At 36.1% G+C, this 21,919-nt stretch overlaps 3 protein-coding genes across 4 annotated transcripts; 2 read left to right on the forward strand and 1 right to left on the reverse strand.

Annotated features, from left to right (window-relative positions):
- Nucleotides 1-7,602, reverse strand: LOC105203413 (WD repeat-containing protein 82). Its single transcript, XM_011172204.3, has one exon. It carries the CDS (start codon nt 6,856-6,858, stop codon nt 5,911-5,913), a length of 948 nt encoding a protein of 315 aa, XP_011170506.1. The 5' UTR covers nt 6,859-7,602; the 3' UTR covers nt 1-5,910.
- Nucleotides 7,603-8,147: 545 nt separating this feature from the next.
- LOC105203414 (leucine-rich repeat-containing protein 40) lies at nt 8,148-14,998 on the forward strand. 2 transcript variants are annotated; one of them, XM_011172205.3, is made up of 10 exons: nt 8,149-8,483; nt 10,511-10,704; nt 10,812-11,015; nt 11,411-11,534; nt 11,761-11,930; nt 12,035-12,177; nt 12,259-12,462; nt 13,199-13,531; nt 14,093-14,278; nt 14,428-14,998. In XM_011172205.3, exons 1-10 carry the CDS (start codon nt 8,336-8,338, stop codon nt 14,531-14,533), a joined length of 1,812 nt encoding a protein of 603 aa, XP_011170507.1. In that variant the 5' UTR covers nt 8,149-8,335; the 3' UTR covers nt 14,534-14,998. The 2 variants fall into 2 exon arrangements, 1 of the variants encoding a protein (XP_011170507.1); XR_851159.3 differs by lacking the exon at nt 14,428-14,998 and having other exon boundaries at nt 8,148-8,483; nt 13,199-13,704; nt 14,093-14,226.
- An 866-nt stretch (nt 14,999-15,864) lies between these two features.
- Nucleotides 15,865-21,436, forward strand: LOC105203415 (poly(ADP-ribose) glycohydrolase). The gene is given in 13 exon segments (XM_026136951.2): nt 15,865-16,149; nt 16,326-16,335; nt 16,848-16,963; nt 17,036-17,199; nt 17,638-17,757; nt 18,491-18,652; nt 18,727-18,980; nt 19,099-19,196; nt 19,320-19,479; nt 19,690-20,008; nt 20,368-20,602; nt 20,705-21,123; nt 21,125-21,436. Coding segments are annotated over 13 exon segments (2,412 nt in total). The 5' UTR covers nt 15,865-16,106.
- The last annotated feature ends 483 nt before the right edge of the window (nt 21,437-21,919 follow it).

Here is a 21,919-nt window from a genome sequence, read left to right on the forward strand (position 1 = left end):
TTTTATTATTTTTTTTTTAGTAAACTCTCGTGCGTTCAATCGAAATGTTTTTACAGAAAAATAAAAAATACAATTCAGCCTGCATACTAAACTATTGACATTCATTTTCCACGAAGGATTCCCTCCTTTTTTTTGTACACTTCTTGAGAGCCTCTCTCCTGTCAAGTGAAAATTTTCAACCTAACAAATTTCTTAACAAATACACTGATATGTCGTGACTACCAACTTTGGCGGACGAAAATTCATATCGCTTTTCATTCACATACATATCCATATCTTGAAACAGCCGATAGGGTGAAATTGGAACGATTTTATATATATATATATATATTTATTAATGAAACGTCATTAATGGCAATGAAATATCTGTTCAGTTTACGATGCGTCAAATTTATTTGTTAAAATCGTTAAAAAAATCCTTTAATTAAGATAAGTATCTGTTCGATCCTCTCTCCAATTTTTTAACACAGAAAAAGATGTAACTGTACATGTGTATATTAATTTCACGTATTGGTATTCTTAGAACAGTATCGAAGACATTTCGAAGACGAGCGTCGCGTTTTCCTCGTGCCGTTATTCTTACATTTGCAACTTGTGTCTACAATTGAATGCCGAATGAAGTCAGGGTGTCATGGTGATTCTCGTAATTTCAACAAATCCCATAGATTAAATCTAGCCAACCAGGATGCAACAGGAGAAACATCGTGTTCTTCGACTTGGCTATGCCTTTTAACATTACACGTCATTTCCGTTTACGCGTATCATCCAGATCACTCCAATTACAACATGACGCGATCTATATTGTCATAGTACGTTCCTAATACCCTAAAACGCATGCAGCTTACAGCAATCGGCACGAAGCCCTGACCGATCGCGCGACGAAATTCCGAGGGTCAGGAGGATCAACAGCGAGCGTGTGGGTCTTCGATATTCTCGCTCACACTGCTCAGCTGTCAAAAAGAAATTTGCACGAAGACTTAACGTAGGAACTTAGAAGAATCACAAGATTCGCCGTCGAGTGTCTGTTCTATTACAACACACTTTTGAACGCGAGGCGAGCCGTGTCTCAACGTGAGAACTATTGTATTTGATTTTCTCGCGAAACGCACGTTAACTTAATAAAACTAGATAGCTTCCTCCTAGATTAGTTTCGTTTGCGGGGCTTTTGTATGTGTGTGTGTCAAATCTGAAATCTGTATCACTATGTTAAATGACCATATAAATCAACGAGCGTGACGGGGAAGGGACATAATCACGTTTACAGCTCTATACTATACTGAAAAAGAAAAGTTGTTAACTTGACTAAATAGCAGAGTTTCTTCATTCATTGTTTCATCAATCGCAAATGCAATTTTTGAAGAACATTGTTGCATGTGTATGACTGATGAATCAATGAATTTAAAAACTCGCATAATTTTTCAGCTTGATTAAATTTCTCCTCCTCACAAATATTTAAGTATTCAACTTGAATATATAAATACTTGAATTGAAGAAATTTTATATCAAGTCGAAAAATATAATCAAATTAACATTTTTTTTTTCCATGTAAGCCCGTTATGTTCGCCGGATTTCTTGAACCATCAGACAACTCTTTCGTCGAAGATTATCCTGCACGTCGACGGCATTACGTATCGCAAGGTGCCTCACTGGTGAAGACCATCGCGAATTTATTCCGTAAAAAAAAAACATTAATTTAACAATAATGTGTAAGAGAACAAGTGTTGGCTTCGGTAGATGGACACAGGATGTACCATAATTCTTCATGTACGACGTGAGCCTTTCTCGTAATCTTGTACAAGACGATGATGCTCAACACTCCTAGCTACTCGATTTTTTCTCTTTTTTTTTTAACGAACATTTAGATGAGAGATGATGAATTCGATAAAATCTCCTTCGTCTTGCAAAAATCCTAATCTCGCCAAGGTAATATAAACTTGTCAAGGGTCTATTACTACAATCTGTTGTGCGCGCGACCGTCTTTTTGCCTACAATCTGAAGATGAGTATACAGTGTTTTTGTATTGTTTCGTATCGTCGCACGCTTTTTTATTTCGTCCGCGGATTTCGTCGCTCATCGCGGGCGCGAGCTGGCTCGCCGATCGAGTAGGGCTTCGAACCGGCGGTTTAATCTATAACGCTTAACGGTAGCGGTAGTAATAATAGCAGCAGTATAGTTGTAATAATAATACAGTCGATCGCTCGGTATTTTTTTTTTTAAGGGCTCACAAAATTCTCGACGTCGAACGAGATTGAAGGCGCGGGCCCGTGTTCGGGCGCTCGCTCGGTTGGTTGGCAGTATGTACGTGTGTGTTGAATTGTGTTTAATCTATATACGTGGATCATTCTCGTAATAATATTCGAGGCGACTCGATTGACCCTCAACCCTTTCGCCGCGCAGTGTCTATGTATATAAAAAGAAATTGCAAGAAGAGATGAACGTGAGGTAAAGCGAGGCAAATTCCACGATGTGAGGTAACATTCAATAAGTAGCGTCTCACTCTTGCTGAGGAACAATTAACAATATGAATAATAATTAATCGCGACTACCGTGATGTGTAGCTACAAATTATTTCAGTGTAAGATCATAAACGTGCGGAATAACATTAATTGAAACTACAAAAACGCATGCCACGCATACGTCAAACACTACAAACGCAATGAATATTTAAAGTCCGGAGCGCCTCTCTTGGACGCGTGTTCGTATATTTTAGAGAAGACAAACAACGAAACCCAGTGATGCTATTCATAAAGCAAACAGATTGCTTCTGCATTGACGGCCTTCTCGTCAGCGCGAACAATTTCGAACGGTCAAAACTGTGCAGCTGAAGGGTCGAGAGATCTTCGCGGTCCCCTCTGTATAATTAGTTTCTTCCCTTTCGCGAAAGCGTACGCGAGATTCGTTCCGCACGGGTTCGCAGGTATACGCCCTATCAATACAATTCTCTCGCGCACACCGCGTGTCGCTGTTATAAAAAATACTATTTTACAGCGCCAGGAGGCAAGCTCTCATCCATGCAAAATCGCACACTCGCACCCAGACGGACTCGCATTGGATACAAACGTATAATAATCAATCGTACAACACAATCGCTCATTCGTACACACATACACGCACGCATGCATGCTATCGAATAAAATATCATTGACCACACGCTCTTGCACGAAATATATGTTAAACGGAGACGCCTAGAAAATTCTACGGGAAATAATGGATACTATCGTATATACATACACGAAAGGATGGAGACGGGAGCGGCGGGCGATCGAATAGATCGAGCAACGATTCGAGTTCGAATTGATTCGAGTTTACTATAACGCTTCCGCGGAAATGCGCGGAAAGCTCGGAAATTGCAAGAGAGAAAGAGAGCGAGAAAGAACGGGAGAGTTGGTCATTCGTACAGTTGCGACGTGACTTGCCGTACGGTTCCGTGCGAGTGTAGCATTCGCAACGGGCAGCGTAGTTTTTTTTTCTTCTCTCTGCTTTTTAACGAAGAAACGAAACTGTGCGACGACGCTCGCCTATTCGTCCGCGCCGCGTTATTCGCTTCGCGGAGGCGGTATACACCGCGGACATGATTACTCAGCGAGCAAGAAACTGTTACGCGTGCACGCATAGACACGCATAAATATGATCTCGTTCACCGAGAGACAACTGCGAGATACCGTCCTGTGTCGCATATAAACGCCAGATATTGCCGGATTAATCCGTGATACGATTACTTCTAAAATGAAAAAAAAAAAGGAAGAAAAGAAACGTTGCGTTCCCTACGAATATCGAACGTGTTTTTTATCCGGCCCGCCGGTTCCACGCGTGTAAATTACATCGTATTGTGAATTTGTTGCCAACAATTACGCATGTCCCCGTAATGAATACTACTACAACGCGATGACGCAACACCTTGTCGCGGAGGACTATTATCTATTTGTAGGGAATTTTCTCTCTCTCTCTCTTTCTCGTGTGATAAATCCTGTTTTCTTTCTTCCCTTCTTTTTTCTTATATTTTCGTAGCCGATCGTGAAGTTACGTCGGTGACATATATAAACAGATTTCTCGTCGTGCATAATAAATATATTCGGCCGCTTTATCGCTGTATCGCGCCGACGCGATATCTGAAACGTCTTCTGATATTAAATCCTCGTCTTCGGCCAAGACCGCCGGCTGCCACCATCGTCGAAGCTTTCCACGCGATGAAGACGTGCGGGAAAGAAACGTGACTTTCCGAGAGCGACGATGATGATGGAGCTTTTTTTCAACGCGTAACATCGGCGACGATCTCTGCTTCGTCGCTACCTTCTCAACGTATCGAGAATCCGTCAGATGTAAAACCTACGTTTTTAGCTCGTCTTCGATGTGCGCGTACGCGTGTGTATACAGGGCGCAATTAGGTTTTTGATAATCTACGTATGAAAAGACTGGGCATGGCCGCATACAGGAACAAGGAAGATCTCGGAGTCGGACATTGAACGTTGTTCTATGAGCGTTCGCGTTTCTATGGCTTTCAAGAGGCGATAATTTCCGCGTAACCATATCTAATTACGTTTTAAATCTTCATTTGTAACCATGAGATAATGTACGTCTTATCTTGCATATTAAAACTACATATGTTGAAAGCTAAATGGATGACGAGATAAGAAGGCTGATGACTAAACCTAAGATTACAGCCAATTACTTGCGTCGCAAAATGGACAAAGTTGTCAATGTCAAAAATTGATGTCGGAAAGCAAATTGGAAATTTCCAGATATCACTTTTGCGCGACGATCTCCTTGCGGGTTTCACGGAATTAGCTTAAGAAAACTTATCCTATATACGACCATGCAGATCAGATTAATCATAATGGTATTACAATCAACGGGCTGCCTTGAAACGTCGAAGAGCTCTGAATAAGTATTCGATGATCTTCGCTTCCTCGCTACCTTCTCGATGCATCGAGAATCCGTCAGATGTACAAACTTCGTTTTTTGGCTCGTTTCCGCTCGCATAAGCTCTTTTGTTTTTAATTAAATTAACATTCTAATGCCGTGTCTGAGACAACGCGCGTAATCGATTATCAAAAATGTAAAGCGTTAGACGCGTAACAATAACGAGCCGAGAACAAGTCGCCGATGATGTCGCGATCCGGTTTCGTTGGTGCTCCATATCCCTACGATGCGTTCGATGGAACGAAGCTGCATTCAACGACGCTGTATATTCAGAATACGCGACTCTCTTAACTGTTCGACGAGTTCCTATGTTTTAATCTCGGCGTACAAAATTCTTGAAGAGACGGTATTGCTTCCGCATGTAGAGCGTCGTTCTACATCGCAGGCGTTTCGCAGCAACTAACGCGACGAAGTTTCGTTCTACGATAATTTTCTCGAACACAGTCGGGCGAGAGACGGTCGAGGGGCCCGGAAACGGACGAAATCCAAAGAAGTCGACTCCCTCCCGCGTACGAAAGACTTCGTTTCACGTACCGTTAAACGATTACACACAGATACGCGGGAACAGGCCGCATACATATGAGACACATTCGAAACGTTTACGAGACATAGATCTTCCTATATTGGTACGATGAAGACAGTGACGCCGATGACGAGAGCGATGGAAAGTCACATTCCACGTGTGGATCTTCTTGAAACGCGAATGTGCGAGCATGATGGTCCAGCTGTTTCGTTTGCTCCCTCAGATACGTTTCTAGCACGCCATACGACAGCTATTCCAATTTTATACACATAATGTAAATGCAATGCAAATGTATTCACTCGAACAAGTTACAAACGTCCTCCGATTGTTTGTCATTCTCAGCTATCTGCCTTTCTTCCCGTTCTCCTTTCTCTCCCCCCCCCTCCCCTTAGTTTCCTCACTCTTGCTTTCCTTTTCGTTTACAAAGTGCAGATTCTGGCATTCTCCACATTTCTTATAAATTAGTCTTATGCATTCTCGTCGATGGTGGGTAGCCAGAAAGCCATGTTGGTGCACGCTGACGCCAGCATCATGTACTTGGGATTAAACTGGATACACTGCACCGGCGCCGGATGGTCGCCGTTCAGTACGCAAACTTTGTAACCGGTCTCCGCGTTCCACACGTGCACCCTACCATCCGTAGAGCCACTGAACACAAACTGGGAATCCGGACTAAAACTGGCCTCTATGGCGATCCCCTTGTTGTTGAGGTATCCGGCGAAAGTCTGTAAGGGTGTACCATGAAAAGCATCAATTAAACGAATCGTACTACCGTTAGTGGAGATCAGGATGGTTTTCCCATCTCTACTGAACTTGAGTCCGGTCCAATCGCACTCCTTCTCCTGCGAGAGCTTGAAAGTGACGAACGGCCCCTTGTCGAAGCTGCGCAGGTCGTACAACTTGATACTCTCGGAGTTGACGCCGGCGGCGAAGATGAGGCCCTCGGGATCGTACGCCGCCACTGGCCGTCCCGAGACGTTCATCACCCCGTGACAATTCGGCGAGCGCAGGTCCCACAGTCGCAGGGATTTATCTAGAGAACCGGAGAGGAAAGTATCCTCGATAGGACTGATACATAACGACACTACCTTTTTCGTGTGACCAGGGAAGTAGCGTATGTACTTGTTGTCGTGCAAGCTGAGATAGCGGATCGTGTCGTCGACCTTGGTGCTACTGTGTATCGCGGTGTTCTTGGCGTGAGTGAAGTGTATCAGGTCGACGCCGTACTTCTTCGAGTTGACCGTCCGCACCTGCGTGCCCTTCTCGCAGTCGTATATCACAATCTGATCATCCTCCGAGCAGGAGATCAAGGTATCACCGTTCGGCGAGAAGTCGATGCTGTTTATCCGATCCGTGTTCTCGCGGAATACCTTGGCCACCTTGAAGCTCCGCACCACGTGGTCGACGAGCTTCATGGTGATGGACGGCGCGTCCTCCCTCTCGTGCCGTCCCCTTAACCTCCTCGACTCCACAATCTCTGTGTTTGTGCTGTGACCGGGTGCGAAGACCGCCGGGCGCGGGGGCCGGGCGCGAGGGCCGGGCGCGGGTCGCGGGTGCGGACACGGCCGCCAAGTTGCCACCTCGCGGGGAAAGGAGAAGGTGATCCGAACGCGTCACCGCGGAGATCACTGTGTGGCAGATCGGGATAACGCACTGCACGATAACGCACGGTCCAAGGTCGGAGGACGACGGAGCTAGAGGTGGAGAGAGGGGAGGGGGAAAGGAGCAGGAGATGATGGCAGTGGCAGCGGGCTGTCCACCGGGACGCGGGCGAGGATCTCCTCGTTATCGCCGTCACAGGTCGCTCACCACGCTCACCTCGCGCGCGCGCGCGCGCACACCTTCACCCCCCGGCAGATGATGCCTCCACTCCGCCGACGTGGCTCTCGTTCCGTCCCGTGGAAACGGACGCCGTCAGCAGCGGGACCCGCCGCAGCTCCTCCGCGCGTATACGTGTGCACAAACAAATCCTGTCTACCGTACGGACAAATGGACGGCGAATGAATCGTCGTCTCCTGCGCGTGCACTGTACCTCGACCCGTGCCGTGAGCGCGTATCTCTCGCTCCCGCTCGCTCCGTGTCCCCGATCGGTAGCAGCGAATTCGACAAGCAAGCGGCACACACCGACTCTCCTGCTCCTCCTCTCGGTGAGAGAGCGTGAAGGCCGTCGTAGCGCAAGAGCGTGCGACGACGAACGCCTCGGTCGGTAAATTACCCGACACGCGCGCGTGCGCGGTTCTCGGCGCGAGGGCGCCATCTACGGCCACGACCGCGGCCGACGGAACTACGGCGTGACAACTTTGAATCCAAAAGCTTCAAAAATATACTCCGAGACTATTAAGCGCGAACTCGGATCAATTAAAATAAATTTCAATTTTTCATTCATTTAAATTTATTTTTATTTGCTAAAATAAAACTTTCACTCTTTCTACGTTCGATAAAATTTTCTACTTTCATCCATGGATTATTGTGTTTATATAGATAACACATAAAACATATTTTATATATAATTTATTGTATAATATAATGTAGATTATCCGTAGGTATTTTAAATATAAATGTTCAATCTTGCAAAAATTTCTATAAAATTTTTTTACAGATCTTTTGAAAATAAATTTTTAAACTATTTAACAATAACAAATGCTTGTGGATATCTGTCTTTTTTTTTGTCTAATGTTTATGTTCTATTTCAAGTGCAGAAAGTGCGACGTAGTGCAACACAGTGCAGCACGTAATCTCTCTCGTGTCTCGTCTCGTCCACTTGTGTTTACGCATCTACATACGCACGACGATTTTTTCCTGCGTTCCATCGCGTAAAAAACGAGATCAAGGAGATTGCGTGTAATTGCCGAGGTAGAATTGTGCATCAATGGATATCAATTTCACTCCAGGATGAGTAGCACCCGAAAAAAAGCCAATCACCTGGCGGTGTTCAAGCGGCGCACCAAGACCGAGGATAACGATGAATTGTCGAGAAGCGTCATTCTAGGAGCGAGAAAAACTGGGCGGTTGAATCTCTCGTCGAAGGGATTGTCTACGGGTATATATTTATTACGAGCATCACCTGTGCATCTTAAATTATAAACTCAAGAATGGAACAATCGAACAATATTGTCTACACGAATTCGTCTTGCGTTTTACGTTCATGTGTCGCACAATTATCTCGATATCATGCTCCAATTTACATGGATCATTTAGGTCATACGAGAGCTTGCGCTCATTATCAGACGGACGTGCATGTTTGCGGTGATAGCGCATATCCAGATACATTATTCCTGTTGAAACATTTACGATTTCATCAATACGTGATCCTGGTGAAAATGTTTTCTTCAAAATTTTTATTACACATAGGAACACTTTTCAGAAATACTGATAAAGTCTGCATTTTTTTGGTAGAATTTTTCATATGCGTGAATTATATATTCTAGGATTTCCAAAATTTTTCATAATTTCTATAAAAACTAAACTTTTTCAGATTTCATTAAATTTTACCAGAAATTATTGAAGAAGAAATTTTAAGATATTTTAGAATTTTTATACATGAAGAATTCTAGAAAGGATGTAAACATTCTCAATATTTCAAAGCGTTTTAATTTATATAAAAAATCTAGGGAATTTTTTAAAAAGTTATATATAAAAATATTAAAAAATTATATTTTGAGACCACTTTTCACCAAGGAAGTCTCAACAGACGGATCTTTTATCTCTTTATTTTATTTTTTTGCCTGTTTATTATTGCTTGAACATTGCATTAAGTATTAGATAAGTATTTATTGTTAGATTTATTTGTATTCGGTGTATTTGCACATGTGCATTACAAATAAGAATGCAAGGAGAATGAAATACACATTAGGTCCACTGCATCAGTCATTTGACAGTCATCATTGACTATTTACGAATAAGTGTTAAGACTTCAAAATAATAAATTGATATTTTTCATACAATTTCATTAAAGTGCAATTTTTACTGAAAATATTTTCATTTGTTCACTGACTAGTGCAGTGACTAGTGTTTTCCTGTTGTTCGCCATAGTGTCATGTAAAATTCTTTGGAAAATATAAGATATCGAGATATCAGTTCTCCAAAGAATCGAAAGTCCAGAAAAAAAAGAGCATCCTTGTTTTGAAAATATTGGAGATAATACTTATTGATAGTAATGCTTTAATTATCTCATTGTATAAGATTATTATTGTTTCATTTATGTATAAGCAAGAATATAATATGAAACAATAATTGTTAAATAGAATATATTAGTTTTAATTTGATACTAATGTTCTTTTTTATGCAGAGAATCTCATATGACACGACAGATGGAATCTTATATATGTACAACAAAGACAGAATGTTATATGCACAAATAAGCATTGTGAATGAGAATGCAAAGGAATGAGATGTGCGCAATCTTTCTCTATTATTTGTTGTCAAGTTTTTTTCAGAACATACAAAATTTTTAAACTTTGTATTTTAATATATTATCACTAGTGTAGATAAGAGAAACAATTGGTGTAACAAATTGGCATCTTTCTAATATATTTATAACATACAAACAATTTAGCTGTAATGTGAAAGTTAAATAAATCTGGTTTCATGCAATTTGTGTTTCTTTTTTTTTATGTATATTTTTAATCACACATATGTGTATATAAATACAGATCATAAATGCGGCAAAATTCCAAATTTTATCAGTAAGAACTTGTAATATTTAAATTTTTTAATTTAGGCTTAATTTAGTTGAATTTAGTTAGGTAACATTTATTTTATTTAATATCGTGTCACTAATGATTCATATCACTTAAAAATAATTTATGCTTATAACTATGAGTGAAATTGCTTGAAACGTGCTATCATATGGAAACCATTATCTTAAGTTGCTTTGCACGCTTTGCTAAAAATCGTGTAATATTTAAAAGTGATCTTAGGTGTATCCAACATAATTTAGAAGTAGATTCATTCTCAATATCAGGTAAGTAAATTTAAATCAATACCTTCATTGAACTTAACAGCAAAGTAGTATTGCGTGGTGCATAGAAGCAGAATCCTGAACGTAGGAATTAACCTGCGTTACAGTACCTGACAAAATATGGAGTATAAACGAGTTAACGGAAGAGGAATTACGTAATTTACATGTCGAATTTGATTACGAACCCTTGGAGGAGCGATGGTGGGAACAGGAGCCGCTGCAGGTGCTAGATCTGAGCTTTAATAGTTTAACTCTAATTGATGAAAAAGTACAATTTCTAACTGAACTGAGTACCTTGGACGTACGTATAAATCATTTATACTGTGATTTTAAAAGTGCGGTACATTTTGCAATATCTCCATTATATACAATATACTTTATCTCAAATAATTTTAATGTCATTTTCAGTTGAACAACAATTTGTTAGAAAAATTACCAGCAGAAATCGGTTCTCTGCGCAGACTAAGAATAATAAATCTATCGGACAATAAGCTAAAAAGTTTACCTTATGAATTTTACACGTTGGAAGAGTTATGCGAGTTATATCTAAAAAATAATCTTTTAAGTATACTCGAGCCTGAGATCGGGAATTTAATCATGTTAACTCATATGGTAAAAAGTACTACATACTATTATGAATTTTCTTAGAGAAATTTAATGATAGTATTTATTTGATTAATCACTTATTTGGAGTGTTAAAAACATTTACTAACATTATAGTATAATTACATTTTCAAGTAGATGATATTTTAATCAAATCTGTATGAAAATTGAATCTAAAAAATATCAATTTGCAACATTATTATTAAAGACTTATTATTTTAATATTTTTCTTGAACAGTCATTTAATGATTGTTCAGCAACTCTATTCAAAATAAAGAATAATTATTGACCGTAATAAATAAATAAATACTGCCAGCATTAAATTTATCTAAGAATTATACATGATTCTATAAAACTAATTTCAATGAAATAATTACTGTACATAAAATAATTATTGTCTTTAGGATTTATCATATAATAATTTAAGTGAATTACCAATTGGAATGGGATACATGGTGCGGCTAGAGACATTGAATTTATGTCACAATATGATAAAAGAGTTACCACCTGATGTAACAAGTATGAGATGTGAGTTTCTCACGCGTAGATACAATAATATGTATCCTCTTTAGCTGAACTTCGTTCAGCTTTCCTCTTTTCTTTTTCCATTAGAGAGAAAAAGAAAAAAGATGAACAGAAGAAGTTTAGCTAAATAGACCAGATTTGACTAAATAGACCTAATTAATATGGAAAGTGAACCAATTCTTACAATATTTATTTTATTACTTGATGATGATTATCATATTTTCTGCAGCATTAAAAACATTAGATATCAGCTTTAATCATTTGGAGATTATACCACCGTTAGGTGAATTGCGAAAAGTAGAGAGAATTATGTTCCAATCGAATAATTTACAGGAATTTCCAGACATATCAGGTTGTTCAGCTTTAACAGTATTGCATTTGGATAACAATAATATTCCTGTATGTGTTAATGTATATATTTTTTATGCTTGAGCCAATCAAGACTAAAATTGCCGCTCTAAACATTGCTTTACTAAAGCACTAATTTTTTTTTTCTCTTGTAGGAGATTGATCCACAACGCTTGGAAGCAATAGGGCATCTAAAAAAGCTCACGTTGCAAGGCAATAAAATTGAATTGATACCCGAGGAAATAGTCAAACTGATAAATTTAGAAGTTCTTGACTTGTCGCACAATAATATAACTTTGTACGTTATATAGAGCTTCTTTAACACTACCATTTTATATCGTTAGATTAGATCGTCTGTTAAAATAGAGCTTTTTTACAGGATACCTTTTTGCATTGGTATATTGCCAAATTTAAAGCAATTTGTAATTGAGGGAAATAATATAACAAATGTGAGAGGAGACATAATACGATGCGGTACACCTCGCATCTTGACGCATATTCGTCAAATTGTAGATAATAATACAAGTGTAATCACTAGAGAATTGTTACAACCCTGCGGTGGCAATAATATTTATCCCGATAAGTATGTAAAGGCTAAAAATATTTTGTGTATACAATTATCTATACATTTGCAATTAGCAGGGTTGAGTAATAACCAATTAAAATGTTAAAAGTTAAATAAAAAAGTTAAAACATTAATAATTATTAACTTAATTAATTTTCAACTTTAACTAGTTATTTCTGAAGCACATAAATTTTAAATTTTTTCTCAAGTTAAAAATTTACCTATGTAAAAGGAAAAAATGTTATTTCCGTGAAAAAAAAACAATATATCAGTTATTTCATATTTAACTTACAAATAAAATATTAAATTTTTTTGATGATCCGTATTATAAATGTTTCATTATTTAGAGTAATCTAAAATAAATTATGACATTTTTATTTAATGCCACTATGTACTGCTTTTCAAAATTAATCTAATTTAACTAAATTTAATGTAATTTTTAACTTTAACGTAGTTTAAAAAAATGAACCTACCGAATCCCGACCATTAGCTAATGAAATCTCTAATAAAATATTTAACATTTTGAAGTCATTTAAATAAATCACTTTCAATAAGATTTTTTTGCATCTGTTTGCACAATTTATTTTTAAATTCCAAATTGTGATCTGAAATTCGTGCAAGAAATGCGGAAAATCTTTTTTAAAAATGACTGATTTAACGGTGAATATTTTAAATCTGAATCTTTGGAACAAAGAGCAAACACGCAACTCTTATGCCACAATCACAATGAAATCTAATACAATTTATAATACAGATACGTGATGAAGCATACAAAGCTGTTTAGCTTAACTGGACAAAATCTTGTGGAAATATCCGAAGAGATCTTAGAAGATGCAGCAAACGCCTCCGTCACAATCATTGACTTAAGTAGAAACAAGCTATCGGAACTGCCGGATAAAATGTCGACGATCGTTACAGTAACAGATCTAAAGTTAACTTCAAATCATTTAGCGAGTTTACCGGAATGGATTGGTGAAAAGTATAAGTTTTTGCAGATATTAGACTTAAGTACAAATCATCTGCAATCTCTACCGTCGAGTATCAGCTGCCTGAAATATTTGCGAGATATCGATCTCTCATTTAACAGGTATTATAAGTATTTTAATTAATGATTCCTGCCCAGTGTACGCGGAAACACAGGATGCGATGTGATAGTCAAAGTTAGATCGAGTTCAGTTTTCTGTCCAGTGACGAATTTATTTGACTATTGCGCTAACATTTGCCGCGCAGCAAGTATTACCACGTCCACTATGCAAGATTGTAATACAATTTCCTACATTCTTTCATAACAAAGTTATATAAAAAAAAATTAATACAAAATAAAAATACATAATAAACAAAAATATCTACACATACTCTCTCGATTTTATAAAATGGAAAATCACTCGAAAAATTACATAGGCTGCTCAATTTTCTTTATTTAAATATTTAAATCAAATAGTTCTATCGAGTCGGAATCCATAACTTGCTTGAAACATGAAGAAAAGTATAAAAAAATAATAGAATTATTTCCATGATTAAACTATATCAGAATGTTTCAATAATATATACTGAATTTTATTAAGAAATTGTGGATTATTTACTTGTACATCTAATGTATACAAAATACATAAATAAATTTATGCGTTACATATTTATCATTTTACAGGTTCACTGAGTTACCAGAAGCTATCTATGACGTCGAATCTTTGGAAAGTCTAATTATCAATGACAATCTAATTTCAAAAATCGACGTGCCGCTTTTGGAAAAGTTAAAACGGCTAGCAGTTTTAAATCTGATGAATAACAATATCTCTCACGTACCTCCTGAACTTGGTAACTTGAAAAACTTAAGGTAACAAGCATTTCATGTATTAAAATTACATAATATTATTGCTCATATTTTCGTCATACTCTTTAGTACAATTTATTTTCAATGGACTTATTGTAAATAGTTTGGTGTTTTTACCTATAACATTGTAATTATAGAAAATTTTCTTTTAGAAATCTATTGTTATCTGGAAATTGTTTCAAATATCCCAGGCAAGCAATTCTAATGAAAGATACAGAAGAAATACTGAGCTATCTACGTAATCTAATACCTCAGTGAATAAAAAACGAAATGGTTCGTAAAAAAATATTATATTCTGAAAAATGTTAAAAAGTCTGTTATCATATACGAGTGTGTAGTGTGTGAATATTATGTCTATATATAAATACACATTTTTACTGGTCTTTCAAAAGTATATATAATCTTATCCTGACTGAGATAAATCAAGTGCAAAATAATTTAAATAAGATATATTAATATATATTAAAACTGATGTAAAAATGAGAAAAAGCAACTGAACGATTGCATGAAAATGAAAATAAGAGTGTTAGAATGTGAGAATGAAGATACATTTATTGTGGAAGAATGAAAATAATTTAAAATTAAATTAAACTTGTGAATTAGAATAAATATGAATGAGAAAGAAATGGAAGATATTAAAGATCAAAGAAAATCAATGATGATTTGTTATATACTGTAATGTTCAACAGTCTAATAAAAAAAATATTTTTCCTGTTCAATGTAGCAATAGACTTTAGTAAGTTAAATCTTTGTCAATAATTTGAAAACACACACATTGCCAAAATACATTGTAAATTATATGAATTAAATAAATATTTATTTCACAAATATTTTAGAAGTTCATTATAAATCCATAAATCTATCATAAGTTCATTTTAAGCATCAAATTTATTCAAAAAAATATTTTAAATAATAAATTTAATACCTTAATTAAGAAGAATTAAGTTAAAACAAAAATTCGATTTGCGTATTATTTTGACTTTTCTTCAATAAAATTTTATATCCTTTAAAAGAACATAAATTCTTTTTTATTTTTAATACATGATAATAAATTTTTCTTAAATTTGTGACGTTTATTTTATCGTACATATAATTATATTTTAATGTAAATATATACCTAGCAAAGATATATTTTATATGTATAAAGATATACACATATATGTATATAAAACTAGAATGTCATAATTTTTTCAAGTTTGATTACTCAAATCAGTTATAATACGGATAAAAAATAAATAGAAGATATAAGTAATACATTTCGAGGTGTGATGACTCGAGTTGACTGGTTTTCCTCAAGTTTCTTAACAGAAATGCCGTTACAGAAGCCTTGCGTATACAATAATAAACATATCTCGGTAATTGTTAACCTCTTATTCGAGAAGCCATTTCGGAAGTTTTCACAGCACGCTGGTTACTCGAGGAGGGGATGGCTAGCAGCATTCTTCAACCTGCCACGAGCGATCGAATCGACGAAGAGACTATCTGCTGTTTATCTCTCTTTCTCTCTCGAGCTATGTTTTAGTTGAGAATGAGACAGCAGACAGTCGCTTCGTCGATTCGATCGCTCGAAGCAGGTCGAATCGATAGTAAATGAGGCGAGTGCTACCAACCGTCCTCTTCGCGTACATTGCAGACAATATCATTGTTGTAAAAGCTTCTGAAATGTACTGTCAAAGTACATAGCTTCCTCTTGGTGTCTCAGTAATTTCTATGTTTCGCGTGTGCATACTTTTGTGTATATATTTACAGAGCACAGAACATTAAACATAGTCTGAACTGATCTGAATTCAGCGTCGGTCATGTCACGCATGAATAATTTGCGTGAGGATTGATGCTTCGACAAGCCACCGCTGGATCTCGCCGACAAATTTCTTGTAAGTCCACAGTCCACGACCAGTTGTTTCAGTTGAGGATGTTTTGGCTATACAATACGAGCTAAAAGTTATTTAGTCGAAATTTAAAAACTGAAGGTTTCTTCGATTTTGCTTTTCTTTTCTAATCAACTGTAAAATTTTGGACGCAAATGCACGAATTTTGGTTTTGAAACCAGCTGTAAAGAGGTAAGCAACGAAAAGTTTATATCAAGGTTTTTTTGGCGAAAATTACTATTTTGCTGCAGATTTAGATAAATAACTTTTAAATGAGTAAGTGGATCCAAATAAACTTTGCACGAATATTTATTAAAATTTCATTAATATACATAAAAAAAATTGAATTAAATTGTAATACTGCTTTCTTGTCAAATTTGCAAATAAGTACTATAAAACAGCAGGATTCTTAAAAATAAAGAGTAAACAAAAACTTAAATAATGTTTAAACCAATAAGAGAAATATGCTTAAATTTTACACAGACACTCGAACATAATACTACAGCAATTTATGAAATTTTAAAATTTTTGGTATTATACTTTGAGACATGTACATATATTCTTAACCTTTAATACATTCTTCGCCCTTATTGCAAATACATCATATTTTGTTTCAATCTTTTCTCACAAATGGATTTTAATTTTGGTAATTTTTTTACTCTTTTTGCCACTTTCATTGTACCATTTATTTATGTGGTTTTCAGGCACTTTTTGAAGAATAGAATGTCAGAATCAGAGATAACGTTAGAGGAAGAACTTTCTCCGGACCTGTTCTCAGATATAGAATTATCACAGAGCACGAACAATGTCAATTCAGATTGTAAGAATTTACCATGCATACTCTCCACGTTGCCTTTAGCATTGTCTTTAATGCTCGAAAGTTTGGTTTCAGCAAGCTCCATGTCCATTGGCGTTAACGAACCTGAGCCTGACAACGATGACGAACCAGCATGGAAGGGCATGAGCATGGACGAGATACGGAGGGGCCTTGGCGTTTACGAACATCGGGAGCATCCGCCGATCGTCGTGTCGCCTCGTCACACAGTATTGTTCATGGTACGATTTTATATTATACATACAAAATAATGATGTATTAGCAATTTTTTTTGTTAACTTTTCATATAAGACCCAGTAAAAAAATGGATTAAAATAAATCAAAGATTTTAATCCATTTGAAACCATTCAAATGCATATTTTAGATTGAAAAAAACTACAATTCCTATCAAGAGTTTTGACCTTAGCAGTATTCATGATCCACATGTTAAAACTAAATTTATTTCTGAGTAGAAAGGCATAGAAAATATGCTTAATTCAGTTCCTATACAACAAAGACATTAAAATGGATTCAGATTTTTAAAAGAACGCGAACGTTGAATTCTTTTCAATCTATTTTTATTTACTGTATATGTATATGCGATTTGTAAATGCATATGCGATTTGTTTGTGATATACGGTGTTTGTCGAAATGTCAATTCTTTTTTTTTCTCCCATTAGTTACCATTGCGTATGCAAAATGGGCCACCAAAACCATATCCGACGCATCAAACAGACAAATGGAGCCAGGGCTATGTGCGAATGCCATGTTCTGCGCACAGCTTGTACCCAATAGAGCAGGTACATATTTGCAAAATAGAATGTCTAATGTCTAGCTCAGATGACAGATTCTTTGAATTTGAAATTTTTTTTAAAGATCATTAAAGGGGAAGCTATCATTTATCACAGATTCTCAATTTTTAATACTGTATGTCATTCAATTAAGCTTTAAGTTGATATTCTATTAAACTCTACCTAAATATTGCTTTTTCATTGCTGCACTGTCATTGCGGAACTTTCCTTCTCGTTTTCCTTAAATTTCAAAAGTATACTCATTTTATTTTAAGTATAGAAAATGTAGTTTAATGAACTTTAATTAGCCAACAAACTTATTTTTGTAATTTACTTGTCTGTCTGGAACCTTGTGACAGAAAGTTTTTTTGAATCGCTCGTGACAGAAAAATATTATTGTCTAGATATTTTTATTAAAGGATTTTAAATCACTTGCAGAATCTATTGTTGAAATAAAGATTGCAAGATATAGAATACCCCCATACAAAAAATGAATTATATATACATTATTAATTATATAGTAAGATGTTTAGTTTGAAATAATGAATACGGCATTACTAGTCGAAAACAGTTCTTAGTACTCAACAATTTTTTTAGATGAATTTATAAACATTTACAAGATTCCTCTGAACTGCGCGTCGCAATTTTGCCGGATTTAAAACACAGCTTTAAACTTAGTCTTTTTTACTGTGGATTATAATATTCCGTATTATTCAACTGACTGATATTACTGAAATTTTAGAGAACCGGAAGTCGTAGCTGTCGAAATAGATGGGAGATGATCCAGGAAGCCTTGCTGAGAAGCATTCTTTCCAGCCAACAATTGGAAGAGGCTATACTCTCGTACAATCAAATATATGCACAGCGCTGGAATTTTGCGGCGCTTCATCACTTTTTCTCAGAGGTATACCTTTCGGTGTATCACATTTGAATTGTACATTTTAAAAATTCTAATTGACAAACAAATTTTGGATATAGGTTATGGAATTGGAAGAAACGACAATGTTTTTTGAAACTTTGATGCCAAAAATAATTCAACTGGCCCTGCAGCTTCCTGTGCTGTTAACTGGCGCAATACCGCTGTTGAAACGACACACCAATGGCTCCATCAGTTTAAGTCAATTACAAGTAGCTTCGTTACTGGCAAATGCATTTTTTTGTACATTTCCTAGGCGCAATTCCAGTAATCCACAATCAGAGTATGCGACGTACCCATATATTAATTTTAATAGGTAAGGCTCCGAATTATTTAAATTATTTATTTAAAATTGTAATTTATTATATAAAATTATTTGAAAACATTTATTAAATTATAGACAGGCTGTACATTCTTCTAATTGTATATTTTAGATTGTACGGTGCCTATAATGAAAAACACAGCCAGTGCGAGTCAGTAATGGAAAAGATTAAATGTCTGCTCCATTACTTCAGGAGAGTAACAACTAAAGGTGAGTAATATTATAACTATTAGCTTTTATAAATATTTATGTAATTAGTTTGCAATCAAATCGTTATTTGTATGTAATATTGATATAGAACTTGAATCACATTACAATTTTTACATAGAGCAGCACCTGAAGGTATAATAACAATCGAACGACGTTACATTCCATTGGAAAACTGTCCAAGATGGAGTTCGCAAGAACAGAAATTGCCACCGTTACACGTAACAAGTAAAGGAACCATTGAAAGTGAAGGAGCTGGATTTCTTCAAGTGGACTTTGCAAATAAGTGAGTCTCTATTATACAATTCTAATTTCGTGTGAAATCATACTTATTAAAAATTTATTGAGTATTATTTGAGAGAGAGAAATAGAGAGAGAGAGAGAGAGAGAGATACACTTTAAAAATAAGAATAAAAACAAATATATGTGAAAAAAAGAGAAAAGAGTAAAGAAATTTTTGCTAATTTTCTTTTTCGTGTGTGTGTTTCATGAATAGATATGTGGGTGGAGGTGTACTAGGCTTAGGCTGTGTGCAGGAAGAGATACGGTTCGTTATATGTCCAGAGCTTATGGTCACTATGTTGGTTACGGAGGAACTGGACGATACCGAGGCGCTCATTGTCAGCGGCATCGAGCGGTACAGTAAATACGAAGGATATAGCAACACTTTCAAATGGAAGGGGGATTTTGTTGACGAGACACCGAGGGATAATAGCGGTAGACGCATGACGTCAATCGTTGCTATTGATGCCCTTTACTTCAGGCAGTCCTCGCTGCAATTCAATATGGACAACATAAATCGTGAACTTAACAAGGTTCGTAATCGTGATGTAAATGATGTTGTAATCAGAATGGATCCAAGTACAAATTCATGAAATTTATGCCTTAGATCCCCAAATTATCATGAAAACGTGAAACAACTTTGTTCGTAAATATTTTTGTCGTTTTTATATATTTTAGATTATTACATCTTATTCAATATCTTTTTAACCGTTTCATTGTTTGATAATATTTGATCATATTCAAAACTATGTGAAATTATGCTACAATAAAAAATATATAAATTTATAATATATTAAAATTAAAAAACTATTAGTAAAAAATTACTCTATTTCAGTAACAGGCTAATATAATGCCTGTTGTTTCTATATCTAACGCAATGCATTTTTCGCAGGCGTATGTTGGATTCGTCGGATCTGATATTTACAAGAACAACCTGCCCGCCATTGCAACGGGAAACTGGGGATGCGGCGCGTTCCGCGGAAATCCGAAATTGAAAATCTTGATACAATTAATGGCTGCTGCGGTTGCAGGCCGATCGATGGTTTATTTTACTTTCGGAGACACGAAATTGCGAGATGATGTTGCAGCGATGTATGCACATTTGGTTCATCACGATATTGATATAGGTATCCACATACATTTAAAAGTTTATTTGAAAGTATCAATATAGAAACTGGAATCATTTTTATATATCAATTTTTATGTACATTGATTTTTTGAACTTTTAGCGCGACTTTACTCAATGCTATCGGAATATCGTCGAGAGTCCGCGTCAAACGCTCATTTGGATTTTTATCGTTTCTTGTACAACAGAAGTAAAATAAAACCTTTAAACAAATATTTTCCGGCGAAGACCGAGAACTCCTCGGTAAATATTTCGACCGTGTGTATGAAGGAGACGCTATTCAAAAGAAATAAAACCGCGAGCTTATCAAATAAAAACGTCGATAACAACCGATATCTCTACTCGGCGGCCAAGGAGAAGGAAATGGCGGAGGAGGAAAAGATAATGAATTGGCTGACAAGTTGCGAGGACGATAATAACGACAGTGTTAAGCTCGGCACTAAGGATATCTGCGACGAGAAAACCAAGAGTAATCCAGCAGAAACGAATAATCATAAAAACGTTGGTTTGCAGGACAATCATTTTGCAGAAAACACTATCGACTTTTGCAGAAAACACTATCGACAAAGAGAGCGTACGAACGGAAGGTGAAATGTCGAATTTTGATAGTGTAAAGTCCTCGAATTCGAATGAGCTGGCCGCTCCGTGTTTTATCGACAATCAAGACATATCGAAGAAGATAAAACCCGAATTACCATCGGAATCTAGCAAACTAAATGACAGCGAGTCTGTCAAGATCTTGAAAGACTGCGCTCCAGAATCGTGGAAACAGAAATCGCTCCCGAAAAAGAGTGGCCAGAAGAAGATCTCGGATTTTTTTCAGCGGATATCGTGAATACTGAAGCAGAACATTTCATACTAATTCTAATTAGCTTCTGCGCAATTTGTAATTATAAAAAATTCTGTAATCTTTATGAACCTTGAAAGTCGCAAAGTACAATGTAAATAAAATTCTGTGTAATATGTGGTTACTAGAAACATCTTAGCATTTTCTCGTTATATATTTTGTATCTTATACTTTGTCTTAAGGAGCGAATACTTGCAATTATATGAAATATATCCGGAAAAATGCAAGAATGCAGATATAATTTTTAATGCGTGAGAAAAATTAACATTTTTAATTAATAATTAGGGTTGGTCAATATTTTTTAAAAATTATATTAAAGTTAACTTATATAACTACTTTACTTACATTAAAAATTGCATGAACGAAAATCTATGGCTCAGTTAAAATTAAATTATTGCATTAGAAAGATTAAATGAATTCAAAAATTAATTGAAGTTTATTTGAAAAACATTTATTTATATTTAATTAGAA

Source organism: Solenopsis invicta, chromosome 4 (genome assembly GCF_016802725.1).
Source record: "Solenopsis invicta isolate M01_SB chromosome 4, UNIL_Sinv_3.0, whole genome shotgun sequence".
Taxonomy (NCBI): Eukaryota; Metazoa; Arthropoda; class Insecta; order Hymenoptera; family Formicidae; genus Solenopsis; species Solenopsis invicta.

Bases quoted from the DNA above. Each gene is read 5' to 3' on its own strand.
- LOC105203414 (XM_011172205.3), top strand. From the start codon at position 8,336: ATGAGTAGCACCCGAAAAAAAGCCAATCACCTGGCGGTGTTCAAGCGG. The intron at 12,463-13,198 runs GTATGTAAAGGC...TTTATAATACAG, and splicing joins AATAATATTTATCCCGATAA to ATACGTGATGAAGCATACAA. The intron at 14,279-14,427 runs GTAACAAGCATT...ATTTTCTTTTAG, and splicing joins GGTAACTTGAAAAACTTAAG to AAATCTATTGTTATCTGGAA.
- LOC105203413 (XM_011172204.3), bottom strand. From the start codon at position 6,858: ATGAAGCTCGTCGACCACGTGGTGCGGAGCTTCAAGGTGGCCAAGGTA.